This window comes from Hemitrygon akajei, chromosome 7 (assembly GCF_048418815.1).
Source record: "Hemitrygon akajei chromosome 7, sHemAka1.3, whole genome shotgun sequence".
Taxonomy (NCBI): domain Eukaryota; kingdom Metazoa; phylum Chordata; class Chondrichthyes; order Myliobatiformes; family Dasyatidae; genus Hemitrygon; species Hemitrygon akajei.
In genome coordinates, this window is record NC_133130.1 from 2,365,227 (window position 1) to 2,386,967 (window position 21,741).

General features: G+C 45.9%; 1 protein-coding gene across 1 annotated transcript in view; it reads right to left on the minus strand.

The window, feature by feature from the left end:
* Positions 1-1,071: 1,071 nt before the first annotated feature.
* The window catches only part of mcm3 (minichromosome maintenance complex component 3), a 73,080-nt gene continuing 52,410 nt past the window's right edge, over positions 1,072-21,741 (minus strand). The window contains exons 12-17 of the mRNA XM_073050296.1: positions 10,159-10,309; positions 8,740-8,880; positions 5,926-6,020; positions 5,389-5,501; positions 4,176-4,263; positions 1,072-2,707 (exon numbers count right to left, since the gene is read on the minus strand). Of these exons, the coding sequence (XP_072906397.1) occupies positions 2,509-2,707; positions 4,176-4,263; positions 5,389-5,501; positions 5,926-6,020; positions 8,740-8,880; positions 10,159-10,309 (787 nt within the window). The 3' untranslated portion in view covers positions 1,072-2,508. The remainder of the gene's footprint in view (positions 2,708-4,175; positions 4,264-5,388; positions 5,502-5,925; positions 6,021-8,739; positions 8,881-10,158; positions 10,310-21,741) is intronic.

Consider the following 21,741-nt stretch of genomic DNA (forward strand, 5'->3'; position numbering starts at 1 on the left):
CTGAAGTGTTCCCACAACCTAAGGACTCACTTTCAAGGACTCTACTCATGTTTCAATATTCATTCACAAATAAGAGAGAATCTGCAGCTGCTGGAGATCCGAGCAACACACACAAAATGCTGGAGGACCTCAGCAGGCCAGGCAGCATCTAGGAAAAGAGGTCAGTCGACGTTTTGGGACGAAACGCACCCCTGCCAAAGGGGAAATTATTCTATTATGGATTTATTAAGTATGCCAGCAAGTAAATTAATCTAGGGTTGTATAAGGTGACATATATACTTTGATGATAATTTTACTTTGAACATTGTGGCCAAAAGGCCTGTAGCGTAATGTTCTATGTTCTCAAAGTACAGGTTGAAAAGACTAGACAGAGTGGATGTGAAAAGGATGTTTCCGATAGTGAGTCTTGAATCAGAGGGCAGTGCTTCAGAATACAAGGACGTCCCTTTGGAACAGATGAGGAGGAATTTCTTTAGCCAGTGGGTAGTGTATCTGGAATTCATTGCTATTGTAGAGGCCAAGTCATTGGGTATATTTAAATTGGAGGTTGATAGGTTCTTGATTCATCGGGGTGTCAAAGGTTATGGGGAGAAGGCAGGAGAATGGGGATAAGAGGGATACTAAAATCAGCCGTGATAGAATAGTGGCGAACACACAATGGGCTGAATGGCCTAATTTGCTCTGGTATCTTATGGTCTTGTTTGGAAATAAATGTACATACTGGCATGCTGTGCATGTGATAGCTGAAGTTGGTAGTGGGGATGTAAGAAACTGAAGAGATTGTGACACACCTTATCAGGAAAATTAGCATGACTTAGAAAGCAGGTATGAACTATGATACAGTAAACCAGGCTGACCTTTTTCTCCTTCAAACTGGTGGAAAATCTCAGCCTCTATTCCTCATTGAAATGTGTCTCCAATGAAACTATGACTTCAGTACAGAACCTGCAACTTGAAAACTCTGCATCAGAAACCACACAATACAGAAGAAGTGAAGACCAAGCTAATACCGATTAGCATAACGCAAGCAGAATGTAGAAAGTAGAACAAAAAACAAGGTCAGATGCATGCTTGGTATTGGAAAATAAAATGCTTCTTGTTCGACATTCTCACGTCTAGCTTCATCTCAGTCTGAACGGCTCATATCGAAACTGAAGACAAGGGTTTCTTTGGTGGAAAGAGTGTGCTTAATGAGTAAACAAATTCAATTTTATTACAAAAATCCTTTTCACAAGCAGTAACACAATTTCAGCATGATACAACTTTGCAGCTGGCTACCCCTTTCTGTGGAAACCGGTTATTCCAGGAGGTGGTCAACAAGGGAGGACCCAAGCACTGCCTAACACGAGCAAGATCATGCGCCTTCAAAAGGTCACTGAAGTCAGAAACTTGACTGGCAATGACACTCCTGCAATGTCAGGACTAACCGCACTGAAGTTCAAAAGAGCCTGCTGTAAACTTCAAACAGCTGTCAGTAGAGCCCAAACCCACCTCAAAGGGCCACACTGGACTGCTCCACTGAACCTTGACCTTCACCCATTGGTCACTGGTTGATGTAGCACTTGATACTCAAAGGGGCCATGAATTAGTGGGACACTGAGGACCAAAGGAGCAACCATGCCAGAACTATCTGAATTTAAAACTATCTCGGGAGCAAGGCAAGAAACTTGCAACACCTCCCCTAGAGGATCTTCGGAAGGAAGCCTTTAAGCAGGATTGATGAGCCATTTTGATGACTTAGCCCTTTCAACAATTCGACAACCTCTTTGGACTCGTTGAGATGTATATCCTGAGTTTAACCCTTCCAGTTCCCTACCCACCTCTGCCACAGGCAGCCTGAAGCCCAGCTGCAAAAGGGGGTTGGGGCATGGGCAAGCAACTCAATCACGTTAAAATCCCAGAGCTACAAGAATGCCAACAGGAGCTCCAAAGACCACACCCCTAGGAGAGGGAGGATCTTTGTGGATGGGTTACAGCCAGGGATAACTTGACAGACTGACCCAGGACACAGAACTCTGGTGAGCTTCTGTTGGCAGACAATGTCCCAGTAGGAATGATGGGCCAAGAATAATTTCCCTACTTTTCAAAACAGTAGACCACCCCTTCCAGTGTCATGGCAAGCTAATTATGTCCCCTCCACCCACACTTCCCAGGGTACTGACGGGCAGCAGGTGTAATCTGAAATCCCTCAAACTCAAAGATTCATGACTCAGGCAATATACAGCAGTGCAACCCTGAAAAAATTAGGCTGTGTATATAAAAAAAAAAATGTTTTCCTCCTTGAACCAATGGAAATCCCCCCCCCCCCTCCCTGCAGACCACAGGGGACACATTTACCGGACACCTACATGGAGATCAAGATCTTGAAGTGCTGCAACAGGGTAGGAAAAACTAATTTCTATAAAAAAATAGGTCAATATTTAAGCAGTCAGCATGTCCTTTAGTCACACCCCACTGTGCTTTTAAATCCGTCTGATGCACAGGAGGCGCATGTTGAAATTGACTACTTCAGATCAGGAAGATGATCTGATCTGACACCATAATCTGGTTGTCTTCCTGCATCTTGTCAAGGGCAGCCTGCACCTCCTCCTCGGAAAATGGGACCTCGTTTCCTTTGTTGATTGAAGCCATCAGGGTTTGCATTCCAAGGGACTGTGCATGTACAGCCTTGAATGCATCTAACAGGGCAGCTTTGAACGCCTTCAACCTGTGCCGGGATTAAAGATAGGATTAGGACCACAAAACATTATAGCCACTCACAGGAATGTGCCCCAAGTGCAATCAGAAAGTACTTCAGCACCGACTACAACCGATGGCAAGGGATACAACTCGTGGTTGACCGCTGCACAACTTTCCTCTAGACAATCTGCAATCCATAAATTCAAACAGTCAAGCAAGCTGACTTCCGGCAAAAGGAGGGAGGGGCTTTGAGTTTAAAACCTGCAAGGTAATGTCATAGCTCTATAAAACTCTGACTCAACCATACTTGGGAGTATCCAGTTCAGTTTTGGTCACCTCATTCATAGACAGGAGTATGGACGACTATGGTTCACGTGCCAGTCAAAGGGAATGGTAACAGTTTGGTACAGACTAGGACCTTTTTCTGTGCCGTAGTGTTCAATTTGGCAAGGGGATGAGAACTAGTGATAGGGCTGAAGATGGGGCATTTGGAATGATGTTGCAATAGTCATGGGGGATTTCAGTCTAGAGAGATGGATGGATTTTGTATTGATCCCAAGGAAATTACAGCGTCAGAGTAGCAATACAAGTGCACAGTACAAGTATACCAATATGGAAGCAGACTGGGAAAGTCAGGGTCATGCTGGGTCCCAAGGGAGTGAATTTGTAGAATGCTTACAAGATGGTTTAGGGCAGCTGTGGTTGAGCTCACTAGGGGATCAGCTATTCTGGATTGGGTGTTGTGTAATGAACTGGATTTGATTAGAGAGCTCAAGGTGAAAGCACCCTCAGAAAGCTGTGATCATGATATGATTGAACTCACCCTGAAATTTGAGAGGGAAAAAACTAAAGTCAGATGTGGAGTTTAAACTCGGCCGACTCATCTCACGAGGTGTTGCACTTTGGGCAGGTCAAATGAAATACAATATACAGTTAGGCCCCTTGATAGCAGTGAAGTGCAGAGGGTTCTTGGGGTACAGATCACTGAAAGTGGTCCACCTATCTACATTTTTCATTCGAATTATTAATATACTGTATATTACAGAAACCTAATACTGATCCTTGTAGAATACCACTGGGTCATGGACCTACAACCAGAATAAAAGCTTTTAATGCCTACTGCCTTCTATGGACAAAACCAGTTCTGAATCTAAACTTGTAATTCATCCTGGATGTCCTGTGTTTTTATCTCCTGAATAAACCTACTGTGAGGGAGCTTATAAAATGTTTATGAAATTCCATGTAGATAACATCCACTGCCTTATCCTCATCAATGTCCTTTGCCACCTCCACAAAAATCTCAATCTACAGGCTAGAAGTGATATTACATTAAAAGAGCACAGGCTCTGGGCCTATAGACAAACCAGACCCAGAGTCATCTTCACCCCTCCCACAACTGCCCACGGTTCAGAAAGTTGGCCCTGGTAAAACCAAACATCCTCCATTTTGAACATGAAAGTATCTGTGATCCAGAGGTGGTGTCAAGATGGACTGACCTTTCTTCACTTAGCAGAGTTTCAGTGGCTCCATCGCCGAGTTCCATCCGCTCGCCTGCATCAGGGGTCTTTGGAGTGCGCGGCTGGGCTGAGGGGCAAAGAAAATAATCAGATTATTTCCCCAATTTAGTCACATACATTAATGTTCTACATCCGAACTAAAGCAGATCTTAAAAGTCCAGACCTATGTACAGCACTATCATAGCACAAGCTTAACTGAATCCTACTCCCAGAGCTGACTGGCTGAACTTTACCATTCGGCCTGAATCAGACCACAAAATATCAGAACAAGATTAGGTCATTTAGTCCATCGAGTCTGCTCCACCATTGCATCATAGCTGACTTATACAGTTAAGAGTTGCCTGGGGTGTTTTTTTTGCTTCATGGTGTAGTTTTAAACTGACTCACCGGCAGTTGGACCTTCCAGATACAGGTGTATTTTCACTACAATCAATTGAAACACCTCAACAGCACAGTGATCTCCATGTGATTTCTAAAAACAATTGGCTGCACCAGTGATGATTAGATGTGTCATATGGGGGGGGGGGGGGGGGGAAGAGGGGTGTGTGAATACTTATATAATCAATTATTTTTATACTTGTAATTAACAGATCACTTTTTTCCCCACACTGACACAAAAGAGACTTTTGTCTGTTGATCAGTGTCAAAATCCACTGCGATTCAATGTTGTAAAACAATAATATGAAAACTCCCGGGGGGGGGAGGGGGGGGTACCCTCGACGGCAGGTAGCCTGGTACCAGTGACGCGTTGGACATCGATTGTGTTCTCCAGAGGTCATACCGCTTGGGTTTCGTCCTACATTCCAAAGAAGTACGTGCAAGGGTTACTGGGTTGTGGCATGCTACGCGGGGGCTGAAGCACAGGCACCCTTGTGGGCTCACCCTCGGTCCGCGTAGGTCGCTGACACAAACAACGCATTTCACTGTAGGTACACGTTGATAATAAAGCAGATCTTAAAAGGAAATTAAATCGAAATCTTGCCTTCGTTTCCGAGGTGTATTGTGCGGCTCTGGCCGTGTAGACTCTCATTCAGCAACAGGAAGCCCTTAATTTGGTGAATTCACCTTAAACACCCAGGTCAAGTGACTGTGACGAATGGTAGCGACTCGGTCTCAAGTCTGCCTTTCACAGGGCACTTGCTCCTATGCAGTCTTTAGGAAGTTAGTGACAGGATAAGAAATGAGGACTCACTGTCTGGAATCTCCTCCTCAACGTCACTGAAGTCGTAGGGGTCGTACTGCTCACCCTCGCCCAGCTCCCGTCTCCTCTTCCTGCCTTCACCACCCTTCGACTGCGGCTTCCTTCTGAGTGTGCAAAGAATCAGGATCAAAAACAGGTTTATTCCCACTGATCACACCGTGAGATACGGGCAGAACAACACCAGCAATCACCAATCAGTTTGCACGTCCTCCCCATCTCTGTCCGAATTTCCTCAGAGTGCTCAGGTTTCCTCCCAGAGCACGCCATGTCGGTGCGGGAAACACGGTGACACTCCTCGGGCTGAGCTGGTCGCTAACACAAACACATTTCAATGTAAGCGTGACAAATAAAGCTAACCTCTGGTTGGGCAGCACAGGCTCGCTGAGCCAGACGTGCCTGCTACCGTGATGCACTTCCGCATCAAATACCCAACGGCAATCTCACTCACAGTCACTGCACGGGCCCCCAAATGGAAAACCGATACACAACACAGAACCAGGTGCCAGCCCGCATCAGTGGGATCTTTACCTCTTCTTGCTGTCGCCGTCATCCTGGGTCACCTCCTCTTCCTCTGTCTCCACGTCACTCTCATCTTTGCGTGGTTTCTTCTGTCTCTCCAAAACCTGCACACCATAGACCAGGGTTAGGTTTATGGGAATCGGGTGGCTTTTACAGGATAGACTATGCTTTTCTGCAATCATGACCGTATGTGCTACTCGTGTTCTGTGCCACTGGTAATGTGTTTAGCTCCTTTGTATCAGAGAGCTTATGATAAGGTAGGTGGAAGTCTGGCTTACTGGAGATGCCTGCCACCTCACCAACGTGTGCAGCTGTTCTTGGAAGCTCTACTTCGTTGCAATGATTAATGAGGCATCTGCTTGCGGGAAACAGCCCCAACACACAAACACAATAGGTTTTGCAAATGCTGGAAATCCACAGCATCACACACAAAATGCTGGAGGAATTCAGCAGTCAGGCTGAATGAACAGTTGCTTCAACACTGGAAAGGGAGTAGAGCCAGAAGGTGGGGTGGGGGGGGGGGTGAGGGGAAGGGGTAATGGCTGAAGCGAGCTGAGGAGTAAGGTTACTCTAGCTCCTTTCCCTGTTGCTATTTTGGGCAACTTTGAATCTGGGTGGCCTACAGGTACTGAACACTGAACTGTACTGAATATGGACTCCCTCGATTTTTGCTTTTATATTCTGTTTTCGCTCATTCGTTCTAGTCACCATTTGCGTGGCTGGTGGGGGTGTTTCTTTGAACATGTTCCATGGTTTTCTTTGTTTCGTGGCTGTTTGTGGAGAATACGAATCTCCCAGTTGTATACTGCATACATACTTTGTTAACCAAATGTACTTTGAATGGGTGGGTGGGTTGGGGATAAAGCAAGCTCCCAGCCTCTCTATGTTGTACGTCAATGTCTTGGATAACAGAATAGGTGGCTTTGTTGCAAACTATGCGGATAATATGAAAATAGGTGGAGGGCCAGGTAGGTTTGAAGTGGAGGGTCTAATAGAGGACTTTGCCTACCCTCCTGATCAAAGGGGCAGATGGAATATACTATCGGCAAGGGCTGAAGGAGGAATCTGATGCAGGGTACAGTGGACATGTAATTAAGTGGAGGGAAGAAACCAGAGGGAGTGATGGACAGGTAAGAGATGGAATAAAAAGGGAGCCAGAATGGGGAATGGAAAGAGAAGGGGAGGGGTGAGAAATTACTGGAAGTTAGAGAAGCTGATTACTTATGTCATCAGGTTGGAGGCTACCCAGACAGAATACGAGTTGTTGCTTCTCCAACTGTTTACTCCTCTCTATAGATGCTGCCTGACCTTCAGAGCTCCTCCAACACTCTGTGCATGTTGCATTAGTTGACACATTTGCACATGGTCACATGTTCACTTAGGAATTGAGATTCTCTCAATTTTTTCAGCCAGGCAAACAGTAAAACAAAAAGCAAAATAAGTGTGGTACCAGCAGATTGCTACAAAGAGAAAGCTGCCAGTTGTTTTCACACCAGGCTTAGGACACACGTGCTCTGCAGCTGAAAGCCGTTTCTACCATCGGCTGATAGAACATACCTCAGCCCATGATGCTGTGCCACCATTTAACCTACTCTTAAGATCAATCTTGTCCTCCCCTCCTACACTTTTCTGTCATCCGTGTGCATATCTAAAGAGTTTCCAACATGTTTCTACTATATCTGCCACCTCCCAAGCTCTTAAAAAACCTGCCTCTGACATCCAGCCTATACTTTCTTTTAATCTCTTTAAAATTATGTATCCTTGTATTAGAATTTCCACTCTGGCTGTCCACTCAATCTGCACCACTTATCATCTTGAACGTCTCTATCAAGTCACCTCTCCTTCACTCCAAAGAGAAACAACCCAGCTAATTTAACCACTCCTCATAAAATATGGTCTCTAATCCAGGTGAATGGATGACACCTCTAAAGCTCCACATCATTCCAAGAAAGAGGCAAAGAACCGAACACAGTAGTCGGCGTGTGGTCAAACCAGTGTTTTATAGAGCTGTAACATTACCTCAGGCCTTCTGAACTCACTCCCTCAACTAATGAAGGCCAAAACACCATGCACCTTCTTAACAATTCCACCAACTTGTGTGGCAACTTTAAGAGATCTATAGACACGGACCCCGAGATTCCTCTGTCCCTCCACACTAAGAATCCTGCTACTAACTTTCTCCTCAGCCTTCAAATTCAAGCAACTAAAGAAAAGCACTTACAATTTTCCATAGTCATAGAACACTACAACACAGAAACAGGCCATTCAGCCCATCTAGTCCATGCCAAAATATTAATCTGCCTTCCCATTGACCTTTGCCCAGACCATATCCCTACCATGTATCTACCCAAATTTCGCTCAAATGTTGTGATCAAGCTCACATCAACCACTTCCTCTGGCAGCTCATCATTCCACACTCACTCTGGAGTGAAGATCCCTCATCATGTTCCTCTTAAACATTTCACCTTTCAGCCATAACCTCTAGTCTCACACAACCTCAGTGGAAAAATCCTGCTCGCATTATACTCATAATAATTTTGTACACCTCTGTCAAATCCCCCCCGACTCTCCTAAGCTCCACAGTACTAAATGGAGTTTCGGGTCAAACTCAATCTGCCACTTCCCAGCCAGGCTCTGCATCCTGTCAATGTCCTGTTGTAATCTATGGTAACCTTCTACACTATCCACAACTCCAAACTTGGTGTCAGCTACAAACTTAGACACACACCCTTTCACTTGCTCATCCAAGTCATTTATAAAGATCTTATGAAAGAATTTGTTAGGAACGCACTTGGACAAACACAAATGCTCACAAGCCTTTACCTTCTTGAAGTAAGCAAACTGAACCAGTTCAACAGCGGCTTCAGCATCTTGGAGGTCGATGGATTTGCTCATCCGAGCTTTCGCGTGCGCAGTAGACAATCTGATCAAGGTCTCCAGACTTCGGGCAGTGACCGGTGAAGTCTAAGTGGAAAGTGTGGTGGGAGAGGAAAGACACTGCTCGTTAAAAAATCCTCCGTCCTTGGTAGAAATTCACTGCTGATCACCAAGGTGAGGAGCAGCCAGACTGAACAACATGGCATGCACAAAATGCATTACTTTACACAGTCCACAATAGTGCACTGACTACAGGAGGAAACCAAAATATAAAAGCAAGCAAGTCACGCTGACACCTCTGAACCTCCGATGAGGACTCTCTAAAGCTCACGATTTATAAAGCATTGATCAGAACACACCTGGAGTATTGAGATCAGTTTTGGGCCCCTTATCTGACAAAGTATGTACTGACACTGGAGAGAGTTCCAGAGGAGCCACCCCACCTTACCCCAACTGCGCTTTCTTTTTACTCTATTTTTATGTATTTCTAATTTAACTTACAATATAGTGATTTCAAAAAATGTATTGCATTGTACTGCTGCTGCAAAATTTACACTGGTTGGTGACAATAAACAAATCTGATTCCTTACAAACACATGCAGCTGACATGGTGAATGGAAGGGTAGACAGTAAATGTTGAGAAGACTACGAAGGAGGGATTGATCTTGGAATAGGTTAAAAGGTTAGCACCACACTGTGGGCTAAAGGGCCTACACTGTCCTATGTTCTATAACATAGTTACAAGAGACAGGCTGGGAGGTGGTGTTGTCTAGGTAGCTGTGGATGTGAGATCAGTGAGGGTGATAGAATCCATGGGTTACACGCTGTGTAGGAGACAGTGTCAAGTACAGTTGCTGATGTAACGAAGAAAGGTGCCGGGGTAGGTTTGGAACAAGAACTGCCCTAATTCAGCAGTGGAAGGGCAGCATATCAGAAGCACCACAAATCCTGCGAATCTCGAGGAACGGGTCCTGTGAAAAGGTTGAGGGATGACTCCATAGAGGAGTGTACATGACAATGAAGCTTAGATTCATTGGACAGCCAGAGACTTTTCCCCCCAGGATAGAAATGACTAATACAAGCAAGCATAATTTGATGACTGGAGGAAGTATGGGGGGGGGTTCCATGTATGAGCAAAGGGCTAGATTTATCTTGAAGTAGGTTAAAAGGCTGGCCCAATATCACGGGCTGAAGGGTCTGCACTCTGCTGTACTGTTCTATGAGGGGACGGGCTTCTGAGTCGAGTCGCCTACTCCTATTATGTAATCACACTAGATAACTGGATCTCCCGGAGGAAACAGTGACTGGTAACCAAACAGAATGGGAACGAGAAACTGAGGAGGAATCTCTACAAAGCTCACACACCCGAGCCACATCGGAACTCATCTGGTCCTGGCTGCGCAGGCTGGAGTACTCCTCCGCAATGTAGTTGGCTGCTTCTGCGGTGAGCACAGGTTTGACAATCTTCGCAACGTGGATATACTTGCGCATGAACTCCATGCTGACGATCTTCTCTCTGAAACACAGGAAATTAAAGGGTTAACCTGTGAGGAGCGTCTGATGGCTCTGGGCATGCACTCGCTGGAATTGTGAAGAATTAGGGGGTATAACAGATCTGAATCTTGAGGCTCAATTCCCTAGTTCTTGTCTCACTAACCAGTGGAAACAACTTTCCTGCTTCAATTGTTCCATTTATAATTTTTGTTATTATGTTATATTATTATGCCTTTCATAATTTTATATGCTCCACAAGATCCCCTCGTTCTTTTTAGTTCCAGCCAGTATATTGCCAGACGATTCACTCTCCCAATAGGCTAACCCCCTCACCTCTGGAATCAACCTTGTGAACATCCTCTGCTCTGCCTCCAAAGCCAGTACATCTCCCTTGCCCAAATTTACCAAGCCAAAGACAGAAATTGTTCACCCACAAAACCACCTAACCTTTTCCTTTCCCACCTCTGTGCATTGTTGTAATGAACTGATTTGTTTGCACCTCAGAGCACGTGACAAAAAGCTAATCTTCCAATCTTGCATTCAAACCCAGAATCATGTGTGGTTGACAGGGTGGATATAGAAGTTATTTCCAGAGGCAAGGCAGGCCACTATCAGTAACATGCCATACAGAATTCAGGTGAGGGGAGCCGGCAGCCTCACACTCTGGTGAGATAGCGACATCTTAGCACGCAAAGTCAGCTCCAGCACATTGGGAAGAGACCCAACAGCCAGGAAGGTGGTCTGCAACACTCCGTGGAGCGCAAAGGGCGCGATGAGGCACAGTAGCAGTCATGGTTATTCGCTGCAACCAAGGAAGTTGTGATCACCACCTGTACCACTGGAGCCAGTTGAGAAAGTGGAAATGTCTTAATCCAATGGTCCTTTCACTTTAAAAACTCTCCTGCCAGTTTAAACACAATGGACAACACCATACAACTCAGGAGAAACTTTACACGGTAGCATAGGAAGTGCCTGTATCAGCTCACCGAGACAAAGTGGTAGTGATGATTAAGGGAGAACAGAACAGAAAGTGTCAATGAGTAATGACAACCACAAATACCAACCAACGAGATCAAATGGCATGCCGGTGTGCCACAGTGAAGTGGTGTTGCACTGTGAACTCATTTGTTGAGGACAGTTAACATACTGGACTAAACCTGAATTAGAGGGTATGTCTTATGACGATAGATGGAGTGAGTAAGGGGCTTTCTCTTTGGAGTGACAGAAGACGAGACGGGTGTATGAGATAAGAGGCATTGATCAAGTGGACAGTCAGAATTTCTCCCCCAGGGCAGAAATGGCTAATACACCAGGGGCCATAATTTTAAGGTGATGGGGGGGAAAGATGTCAGATGCAAGTTCTTTACAGAAATTGGTGGGTGTGAGGAATGCCCTGAACACCGGCGGCAGCAGACTCAGATACATTAGGTTCATTTAAGAGGCACAGAGATGACGGAAGAACGAGGGTTATGTGGGAGGGAAGGGTTGGATTGATCTTAAGAGTAGGCATAATATCATGCACCAAAAGGGCTGGACCGCAGTACATTTACACATTTACCCAGCTCCTTGGCCTCGACTGAACCTGCCTCCACCACGTCTACAAGCAATAAACTTTAAATCCCAACCACACCCTGCAGAGAAAGGTTTAGCCATTTCCCCCTTTTCATCTGAACCTGTGACTGCTCCAAAGCCCAGGGCTAAGAGAGGAAGGGTGTTGGACATGGGGCTAGCAACCCCATCTCGTAAAAACCCAGTGCTACAGGAACGCCAAAAGAAGCTCAACAGACCTCATCCATGGGAGAGGAAGAATCTTTGAGGAAGGGCCACACCTGGGCACAACTTGAAAGACCGGCCCAGGAAAGAGGACTCTGGTGAGCGGTTGTCGGTGACCTATGTCCCAGAGGGTCAACAGCAGTGTACATTAATGCTCATTTCTGCCATTATTTAAGCTAAGTTGCTGTCCTCATCACATCATATTTCAAGTGTCTGCATCCCAGTTCAGTTTGGTTTCCCACGTTCTCTGGCCCACAATAAAATTCTTAACGCAACACAATCAAGCTTCTACACTCTGGCCTTAATTTATGCCCTCTGCTTATCCTCTGCCTAAACAAAAAATATCAAACAATTGTAACAGAATATGTAAAGAGAGACTGCAACATGAGCAACACACACAAAATGCTGGACAAACACAGCAGGTTAGGCAGCATCTATGGAGTGGAAGAAACAATTGACGTTTCAGCCTGAGACCCCTTCATCAGGACTGAAAAGAAACATAGACACACAGAAAACCTACAGCACAAAAGTTGTGCCGAACATGTCCCTACCTTGGAATGACAAGGCTTACCTATAGCCCTCTATTTTTCTAAGCTCCATGCACCTATCCAAAAGTCTCTTAAAAGACCCTATCATATCCGCCTCCACCATTGTTGCCAACAGCCCATTCCACGCACTCACCACTCGAGTAAAAAGCTTACCCCTGACATCTCCTCTGTACCTACTCCCCAGCACCTTAAACCTGTGTCCCCTTGTGGCAACCATTTCAGCCCGTCCTCATTGATGATGCAAAGATCATTGCCAGAGGCTCAGCAATCTCCTCCCTCAGCTCCCACAGTAGCCTGGGGTACATCTCATCCGGTCCTGGTGACTTATCCAACTTGATGCTTTCCAAAATCTCCAGCACATCCTCTTTCTTAATATCTACATGCTCAAGCTTTTTAGCCTGCTGCAGGTCGTCACTACAATCACCAAGATCCTTTTCCATAGTGAATACTGAAGTAAAGTATTCATTAAATACCTCTGCTATTTCCTCCGGTTCCATACACACTTTCCCACTGTCACACTTGATAGGTCCTATTTTTCCACGTCTTATCCTCTTGCTCTTCACATACTTGTAGAATGCCTTGGGGTTTTCTTTAATCCTGCCCGCCAAGGCCTTCTCATGGCCCCTTCTGGCTCTCCTAATTTCATTCTTAAGCTCCTTCCTAGTAGCCTTATAACTTTCTAGATCTCTAACATTACCTAGCTCTCCGAACCTTTTGTAAGCTTTTCTTCTTGACTAGATTTATTACAGCCTTTGTACACCATGGTTCCTGTACCCTACCATAACTTCCCTGTCTCATTGGAACGTACCTATGCAGAACTCCACACAAATATCCCCTGAAGATTTGCCACACTTCTTCCGTATTTTTCCCTGAGAGCATCTGTTTCCAATGTAAGCTACCAATTTCCTGCCTGATAGCATAATTCCCCTTACTCTAATTAAACGTTTTTCTAACTTGTCTGTTCCTATCTCTCTTCAGTGCTATTGTAAAGGAGATAGAATTATGATCACCATCTCCAAAATGCTCTCCCACTGAGAGATCTGACACCTGGCCTGGTTCGTTTCCCAACACCAGATCAAGTACAGCCTCTCCTCTTGTAGGCTTATCCACATATTGTGTCAAGGAACCTTCCTGAAAACACCCAACAAACTCCACCCCATCTAAACCCTTTGCTCTAGGGAGATGCCAATCGATATTTTTGAAACTAAAATCTCCCAACATGACAACTGTTATTATTACACCTGTCCAGGATCTATTTCCCTATCTGCTCCTCAATATCCCGGTTACTATTGAGTGGACTACAAAAAGCTCCCAGTAAAGTTACTGACCCCTTCCTGTTCCTAACCTCCACCCACAGAGACTCCGTAGACAATCCCTCCATGATGTCCACCTTTTCTGCAGCCGTGACACTATCTCTGATCAACAGTGCCCCATCTGTTTTGCCTCCCTCCCTGTCCTTTCTGAAACATCTAAAGCCTGGCACTTGAAGTAACCATTCCTGTCCCTGAACCATCCAAGTCTCTGGTATGGCCACCACATCATATCTCCAAGTAGAGATCCATGTTCTAAGCTCATCCCCATTGTTCACAACACTCCTTGCGTTGAAACAGACTCATCTCAAACCTTCAGTCTGAGCACGTCCCTGCCTATCCTCCCTCTCACACTATCTACAAGCTTTCTCTATTTGTAAGCCAACCACCTCTTCCCCAGTCTCTTCAGTTCAGTCCCCACCCCCACAACAATTCTAGTTTAAACTCTCCCCAGTAGCCTTTGCAAACCTCCCCACCAGGATATTGGTCCCCTGGGATTCAAGTGCAACCCGTGCTTTTTGTACAGGTCATGCCTGCTCCAAAAAGGTTCCAATGATCCAGAAATCTGAATCCCTGCCCCCTGCCCCCTGCTCCAATTCCTCTCCAACGCATTTATCATCCACGTCATTCTATTCCTATACTCACTGTCGCGTGGCACAGGCAGTAATCCCGAGATTACTACCTTTGAGGTCCTGCTTCTCAACTTCCTTCCTAACTCCCTGTAGTCTGTTTTCAGGACCTCTTCCCTTTTCCAATCTATGTCATAGGTACCAATATGTACCATGACCTCTGGCTGTTCTCCCTCCCACTGAAGGATATCTTGGACGCGATCAGAAACATCCCAGACCCTGGCACCTGGGAGGCAAACTACCATCTGTGTTTCTTTTCTGAGTCCACAGAATCGCCTGTCTGACCCCCTAACTTCCTCCTCCTACCCTTCTGTGCCACAGGGCCAGACTCTGCAGAGGTACGGCCACTGTTGCTTCCTCCAGGTAGGCTGTCCACCTCCCCACCCCCCCCCAAACAGGAATACTTATTGTCAAGGGGTACAGCCACCGGGGAACTCTCTAGTACTCTCACTCTGGCTGTTTTCCCCTTGCCTCGTATTACTGTTTGTAAACTGCAGGGCACTAACGTACGGCTGTGTAAACCTGAAAAGTGGAGGCCTTTCAGCCTATATTCATGCCAGTTAAAAAGGAAGGGGTTTAGATTTGAACTGCTCAGATCTTGTGTTGAGTTAACTGCAAAACTGAGGAACAAAGTCTTGACTGGTATTAGTGCAGGTAACTCAGAGCGAATGTTATCAACGATGGGATCTAAGCCACTGATCTGATGTGGTTAATGTCAGCGCTGTCTACATCCACTATCAGATTGTAAATTGCTGAGCTGATAACCATGCATCCTCTGAATCACTACCTCCTGGGCAGCGATACGCTGGCGCGCACTAAACTACAGCAGTTATATGTCAGCTCAATCACCAGTGAGTGACTGTACAATGTAAAAATAAACGCAGCTCCAGCAGGCTCTGAAGTGGGAGTGGGAAGTGTCAGCAAGGTTAGAATGGGGCAGGAGGCCCTTCTGGGGTGGTCTGCCCTCTTAAAATGATTTCCAAACACATTCAATACTTACTCATTCATCAGCACCCTCTAATCTGTACACTCTACTTGTTAACTGCCTCAGCTTGGTACGGCAACTGCTCTGCCCGTGACCGCAGAGGTGTGGACAGAATGGAAACCGGCCTCCTCTCCATGGACTCTGTCTATACTTCTCACTGTCTCAGTAAAGCAGCCACATTGAACCCATCCCACCCCGGACATTTGCTCCTCCCCAAAAGCCTGAAAGCACATCCCACAAGGCTCAAGGACAGCTTCTATCCCACTGTTATCAGACTCGAGTTATCCTCTTGTATGATAACATGGACTCTTGACCTTACAGCATACCTCATTACACTGCTTAATTACACAGCACTTTCTCTGTAGTTGTAACACTTTACTCTGTATTCTGTAACTGTTCTACCCCAAAACACTAATGATTTGATCTGTAAGGATGGTACGAGACCAGCTTTTCACTGTATCTCCGTACCTGTGACAATAATAAACCAATTCCAATGCCCATATAGCAAATCACAATCACAAGAGATTCTGTAGTTGCTGGAAATCCAGAGCAAGACGCATACATGCTGGAGAAACTAAATTCAGGAAGCATCTATGGAGAGGAATAAACTGTAGATGTTTTGGGCTGGAATGGAAAAAGGGTCAGAAACTACAACTAACAGCATGACTTGTTCAGCTATAGAGATTACAAAAGAAAGAGTAACTATTTGTTACATGTACATGGAAATGGAGAAATGCGACATTTAGGTCAAGGACCAACAGAGGCAGAGGATGTGCTGGGGACAGCAACAAGTGTTACTGTGTTTCCGACACCAACATAACATCTCAAACCCATACGTCTTTTGAATGTGGAGGGAACTGGAGCACCCTGAGGAAAGCAAAGCTGTCACAAGGATAGCGTACAAACTCCTTAGAGACAGCAATGGGAATTGAACCCTAATCTTACAGCTACAGGCCCTATGACTACTACTGTATGACATATTGTGCACTTGGGGAGAAGTTTGGAGTTCAACTTCGATTTCTTCTGTACGTCCACCCAAGGAAAGCGTGGACTTTCCCAGGATGCTCTAGTTTCCTCCTACAGTCTAAAGACCTACAGGACAGTTTAATTTGTCATTGTAAATTGTCCCATGATTGGGCTAGTTAATCAAAACTGTGTGTTTGCTGGGACAGCATGGCTCAAAGAACCAATTCAGTGCTGTACTCTTAAATAAAAGTAACAATAACTACTCAACCTTGATTACCAGCAAATACAGTGAAATACTCAGCACAGGAGCAAACAAACTTGATTATTAGTTTCTCACAGGTTCAGGGGCTGACAAATGCCAAGTTAAAGACAGATAACCACACTGAATCTATCAAAAGTGTGTTGAAGGCAAGATGTCTGTCAAAGTTCAAAGTAACTTCATTATCAAGGTATGTATGTGTATGTCAACATGTACTACCCCGAGATCATTTCTGCAGGTATAAACACAGAAATACAGTGAAAAACTACACACAAAGCAACAAGCAACCAAAGAAGACAAACTGTACAAATACAAACAAAATAATAACAACAATGTAATACCGACAACATGTAGAGTCCTCAAAAGTAAATCCACAGGTTGTGTTCACTGATCAGTTCCGGGGTAAGATGATTCAGGAGGCTGGTACTAACTCCCTGAACTTGGTGTGGTACCTGAAGCTCCCGTACCTCCTCCCCGATGGCAGCAGTGAGAAGAGAGCGGTCCTTGATGGAAACTCGTGGCAAAGCTCCTGGTTCTTTCCAAGATTGTAAAACTTTACTATATTCCGTACAGCCCAAGCAATTCCCACTGCGGCGCTCAAAGGCAATGGAGAGGAGCTGCAGCGTGGGAACAAGGTCCCTCCAACCCAAGGAGCCTGCACCCTTGTGGAACGTGGGAGGAAAGCGGAGCACCCGGAGGAACCCCACACAGTCATGGGAAGATACAAACTCCTTACAGACGACTGTGGGGACTGAGCCTCAGGTGCTCTAATTGTTACACTAACCACCACACTATTGCCCTCTTCTCATTACTACCAACAGAATGGAGGTACAGGAGCCTGAAAAGACACAAAATTGCTGGAGTAACTCGTTTGTATTATTTTGGATTTCAGCACCTGCAGAGTCTTGTGTTTATGAGGATTTACACTCAACATTTTAGGAACAGCTTCTCCTCCACCAGATTCCTGAATGAACAATGAGCCCATGAACACCACCTCTACTCTTTTCGAATTATGTATCTAAATTTAATTTACACAGTTTTTATTATGTATTACAACGTCTTGCTACCTCACTAATTCTGCTCTCCTTTATTTTTTTTAAAGATTCTGCAGATGCTGGAAATCCAGAACAACACACACAAATTGCTGGAGGAACTCTGCAGGGCAGGCAGCATCTGTGGATGCTGGGGCAAAACCCTTTCTCAGGACTGGAAAGGAAAGGGGAAGATGCCAGAATGAAAATGTGCGGGGAGGGGAAGGTGACAGGTGGGTAGGAAAAGTAAAGGGTTGCAGAGGAAGGAGACTGAGCAGAAAGGAGATGAAAACGTAGAGAACAGCAGCAGACCACAGCTGGCATTTCCAGTCTGCACCACTCAGAAGGATCAGAGGCAGAGACAGAAAAATAGGCCATTTAACCCACTCAGCCATTTTCACAAAGCTCACACTCACTTCATCCCCCAGTCTCACCTTCAAGCCAGACAACTTACAGCAATTAACCCACCAACCTACAGGGAAAACACAGACGGTGCTGAGCAAGGGGCATCAGTAATGCCACTGATAATCTGGCTGGCACACCAACACATTCCTGCTCTATTTCCTCTGACAGTCATAGTCAGAACCCTGCAGCCTAGAAACCGGCCCTACAACCCATCCAGATCACATCACACCATTGATCTGCCGAGTCCCATTGACCTGCACCCAAACCAGAGCCCTCCAAACCCTTCCCAACCATGTCCCTATCCAGATTTCTCTTCCAACATTGAAATCGAACCCACATCCACCGTCAGTTGCTCCACGCACTCACCACCCTCTGAGTGAAGTTCCTACTCTTCTTCCCCAGAAACATTTCACCTTTGAACACTGGATCTAGTCCCACCCAAGCTCAGTGCCTTTACCCAAGTTATACTGTTCCATTTTGTACATCTCTTTCAAATTTCCCCTCCCTCTCCTGGGCTCTAGGGAATAAAGTCCTAACCTATTCAGTCTTTCCCTATAACTGCGGTTATGTCTAGAGATAGCTAGGGGACCAAGCATTGAATGATCATGCTATTATCAGGGGGCCTAACTTTTAAGAGGGATGGGTTAGTAAATTTGCCGATGACACAAAGGTTGGGGGTGTTGTTGATTGTGTGGAGGGCTGTCAGAGGTTACAGCGGGACATTGATATGATGCAAAACTGGCCTGAGAAGTGGCAGATGGAGTTCAACCCAGTTAAGTGTGAGGTGGTTCATTTTGGTAGGTCAAATATGATGGCAGAATATAGTATTAATGGCAAGACTCTTAGCAGTGTGGAGGATCAGAGGGATCTTGCGGTCCAAGTCCACAGGACACAAAGTTGCTGTGCAGGTTGACTCTGTGATTAAGAAGGCATACGGTGTATTGGCCTTCATCAATTGTGGGATTGAGTTTAGGAGCCAAGAGGTAATGTTGCAGCTATATAGGACCCTGGTCAGACCCTACTTGGAGTACTGTGCTCAGTTCTGGTTGCCTCACTGCGGGAAAGATGTGGAAACCATGGAAAGGGCGCAGAGGAGATTTACAAGGATGTTGCCTGGATTGGGGAGCATGCCTTATGAGAATAGGTTGAGTGAACTCAGCTTTTTCTCCTTGGAGCAACAGAGGGTGAGAAATGACCTGATAGAGGTGTATAAGATGATGAGGGGCATTGCTCATGTGAATAGTCAGAGGCTTTTCCCCGGGCTAAAATGGCTAAGAGGGCACAGTTTTCAGGTGCTTGGAAGTAGGTACAGAGGAGATGTCGGGGTAAGTTGTTGTTGTTTGTTTTTTTCTTACTCAGAGTGGTGAGTGCATGGAATGGGCTGTCGGCAAAGGTGGTGGAGGCGGATACAATAGGATCTTTTAACAGACTTTTGTATAGGTACATAGAGCTATGGACAACCCTAGATAATTTCGAATGTAAAGACATGTTTGGCACAGGCTTATGGGCCAAAGGGCCTGTAGGTTTTCTATGGAGACCAGAGCAGCACACAATACTCCACACTGCACGCAAGATGCTTGCAAATTTCTACAGAGGTCCCATGAGCAGCATTCTGACTGGTTGTACCAGCATCACGTCAGTCCATGGCCTCCCCTACTGCTGTGATGATTGGAGGAGCAACATCTCATATTCCATCTGAGTATCTGAGTAACCATGAACATGAAAATCAATTTCTCAAACTTCTGGTATTGACCTCCACCCCCCCCCCCCCCCTCACCACCCCACATTCGCATTTCCCCTTCTCGCCGTAACTCCTTACCCACCCACCACCTCCCTCTAGTGCTCCTCCCCCTTCCCTTTCTTCCATGGCCTTCTGTCCTCTCCTCATCAGATTCCCCCTTCTCCAGCCCCGGATCTCTTCCACCAATCAACTTCCCAGCTCTTTACTCCATCCCCCCCTCCTGATTTCACCCATCACCTTGTACTTCTTCCCCCCTCCCCACCCCACATTCTTACTCTGACTTCCCATCTCTTTTGCCCCCAGTCCTGATGAACGGTCTCGGCCCAAAACATCAACTATTCACGATTTTCCTTCGCTGCTGCCTGGCCTGCTGAGTTCCACTCCAGCATCTTGTGGGAGTTACTGCATCGCTGTCTGGTTTGGAGGCACCAATTCACAGGATTGCAAATTCAGCCAGTTCCACCATGGGTACTGGCGGATCACTCCCTGCATACACAGTATTCCTGATAAATCTCTGATGGGTGGAGATAGTGCCAGTCGCCCTCGCAATTTGGCCCTTCAAACCATGCAGCCCAGCAACCCCCCAATTTCACCACAGCCTAATTATGGGACAACTTACAGTGGCCAATTAACATACCAGCCAATACGTCTTTGGACCGTGGGAGGAACCGGGAGCAGCCAGAGGAAATTCATGTAGTCACGGGGAAAACGTACAAACTCCTCACAGACGGTGGGCGAATGAACCCAGTAAAGTGTTTGTTAACCACTATGCTACAATGCCACCCAAGAAACTTGTGATCAGAGGCCTTGAAATGCCCAACCCAAACGATAAAGCAGCTGGTCAGGACACTCTCCTTCCACCAAACAAGCTTTGTATCCAATTGACTGGCTCACCCTGGAACCCAAATGAACTGTTTTGCAGACCAGTGTACAATCTGAATCTTTGTTAAAATCCATAGATTTAATCAGCATAGAAACAAACCCTTTAACCCAACTCACCCATGCCAACCAAGATGTCCGTCTGACCTGCCTGCATTTGGACCTACCTTTCAAACGGTGTGATTCTTTGTCTTCGCCCCATCACCCCTACTGGGGCATCAGCCACTGAAAGCAGCTCACCAGTCCTCTCTTGGACCTACCTTTCAAACTGTGCGATTCTTTGTCTTCACCCCATCACCCCTACTGGGGCATCAGCCACTGAAAGCAGCTCACCAGTCCTCCCTTTGGCTCACCTTTCAAACTGTCCCCAGTTCTAGCCTATCCTCAAAGATTCTTCCTCTCTCAGGGACGAGGTCTTTGGAGCATCTCTGGTGTTTCTGCAATGCTGAGCTTTTAAACGGATGTGGTTGTTAGCCCATGCCAAACCCTCCTCCTTTCACAGCCAGGCTTGGGACCGATTGTCCATAGGGGGAGTTAAGCCTTCCCTGTCCATGTACCCAAATGCGTTCTTTTTTAAATCAGAACATTGGTAAGGCAGTTTGCATATCGCCTTTACAGTGCCAGTAACCCAGGTATATAAAAGGAGCAACACTGGGTCATTTGGAGTAATGAGTCTGCTCCACCATTCCATCACGGCTTGATTTATTATCGCTCTCAACCCCCATTCTCCTGCCTTCTTCCCATAACCTTTGACGTTGACTTATCAACAACCCATCTATCTCCGCTTTAAATACACCTGCCGCTGCCTGAAAGGAATGCATGTTCTGTACTGATGTTATTAATAAGAGGGCAGCTGAGGGTCCTTAATAATGGATGCCACCTTTTAAAACATTTACATGACAGGTTATGCCAGGATATCCTGCTTTAT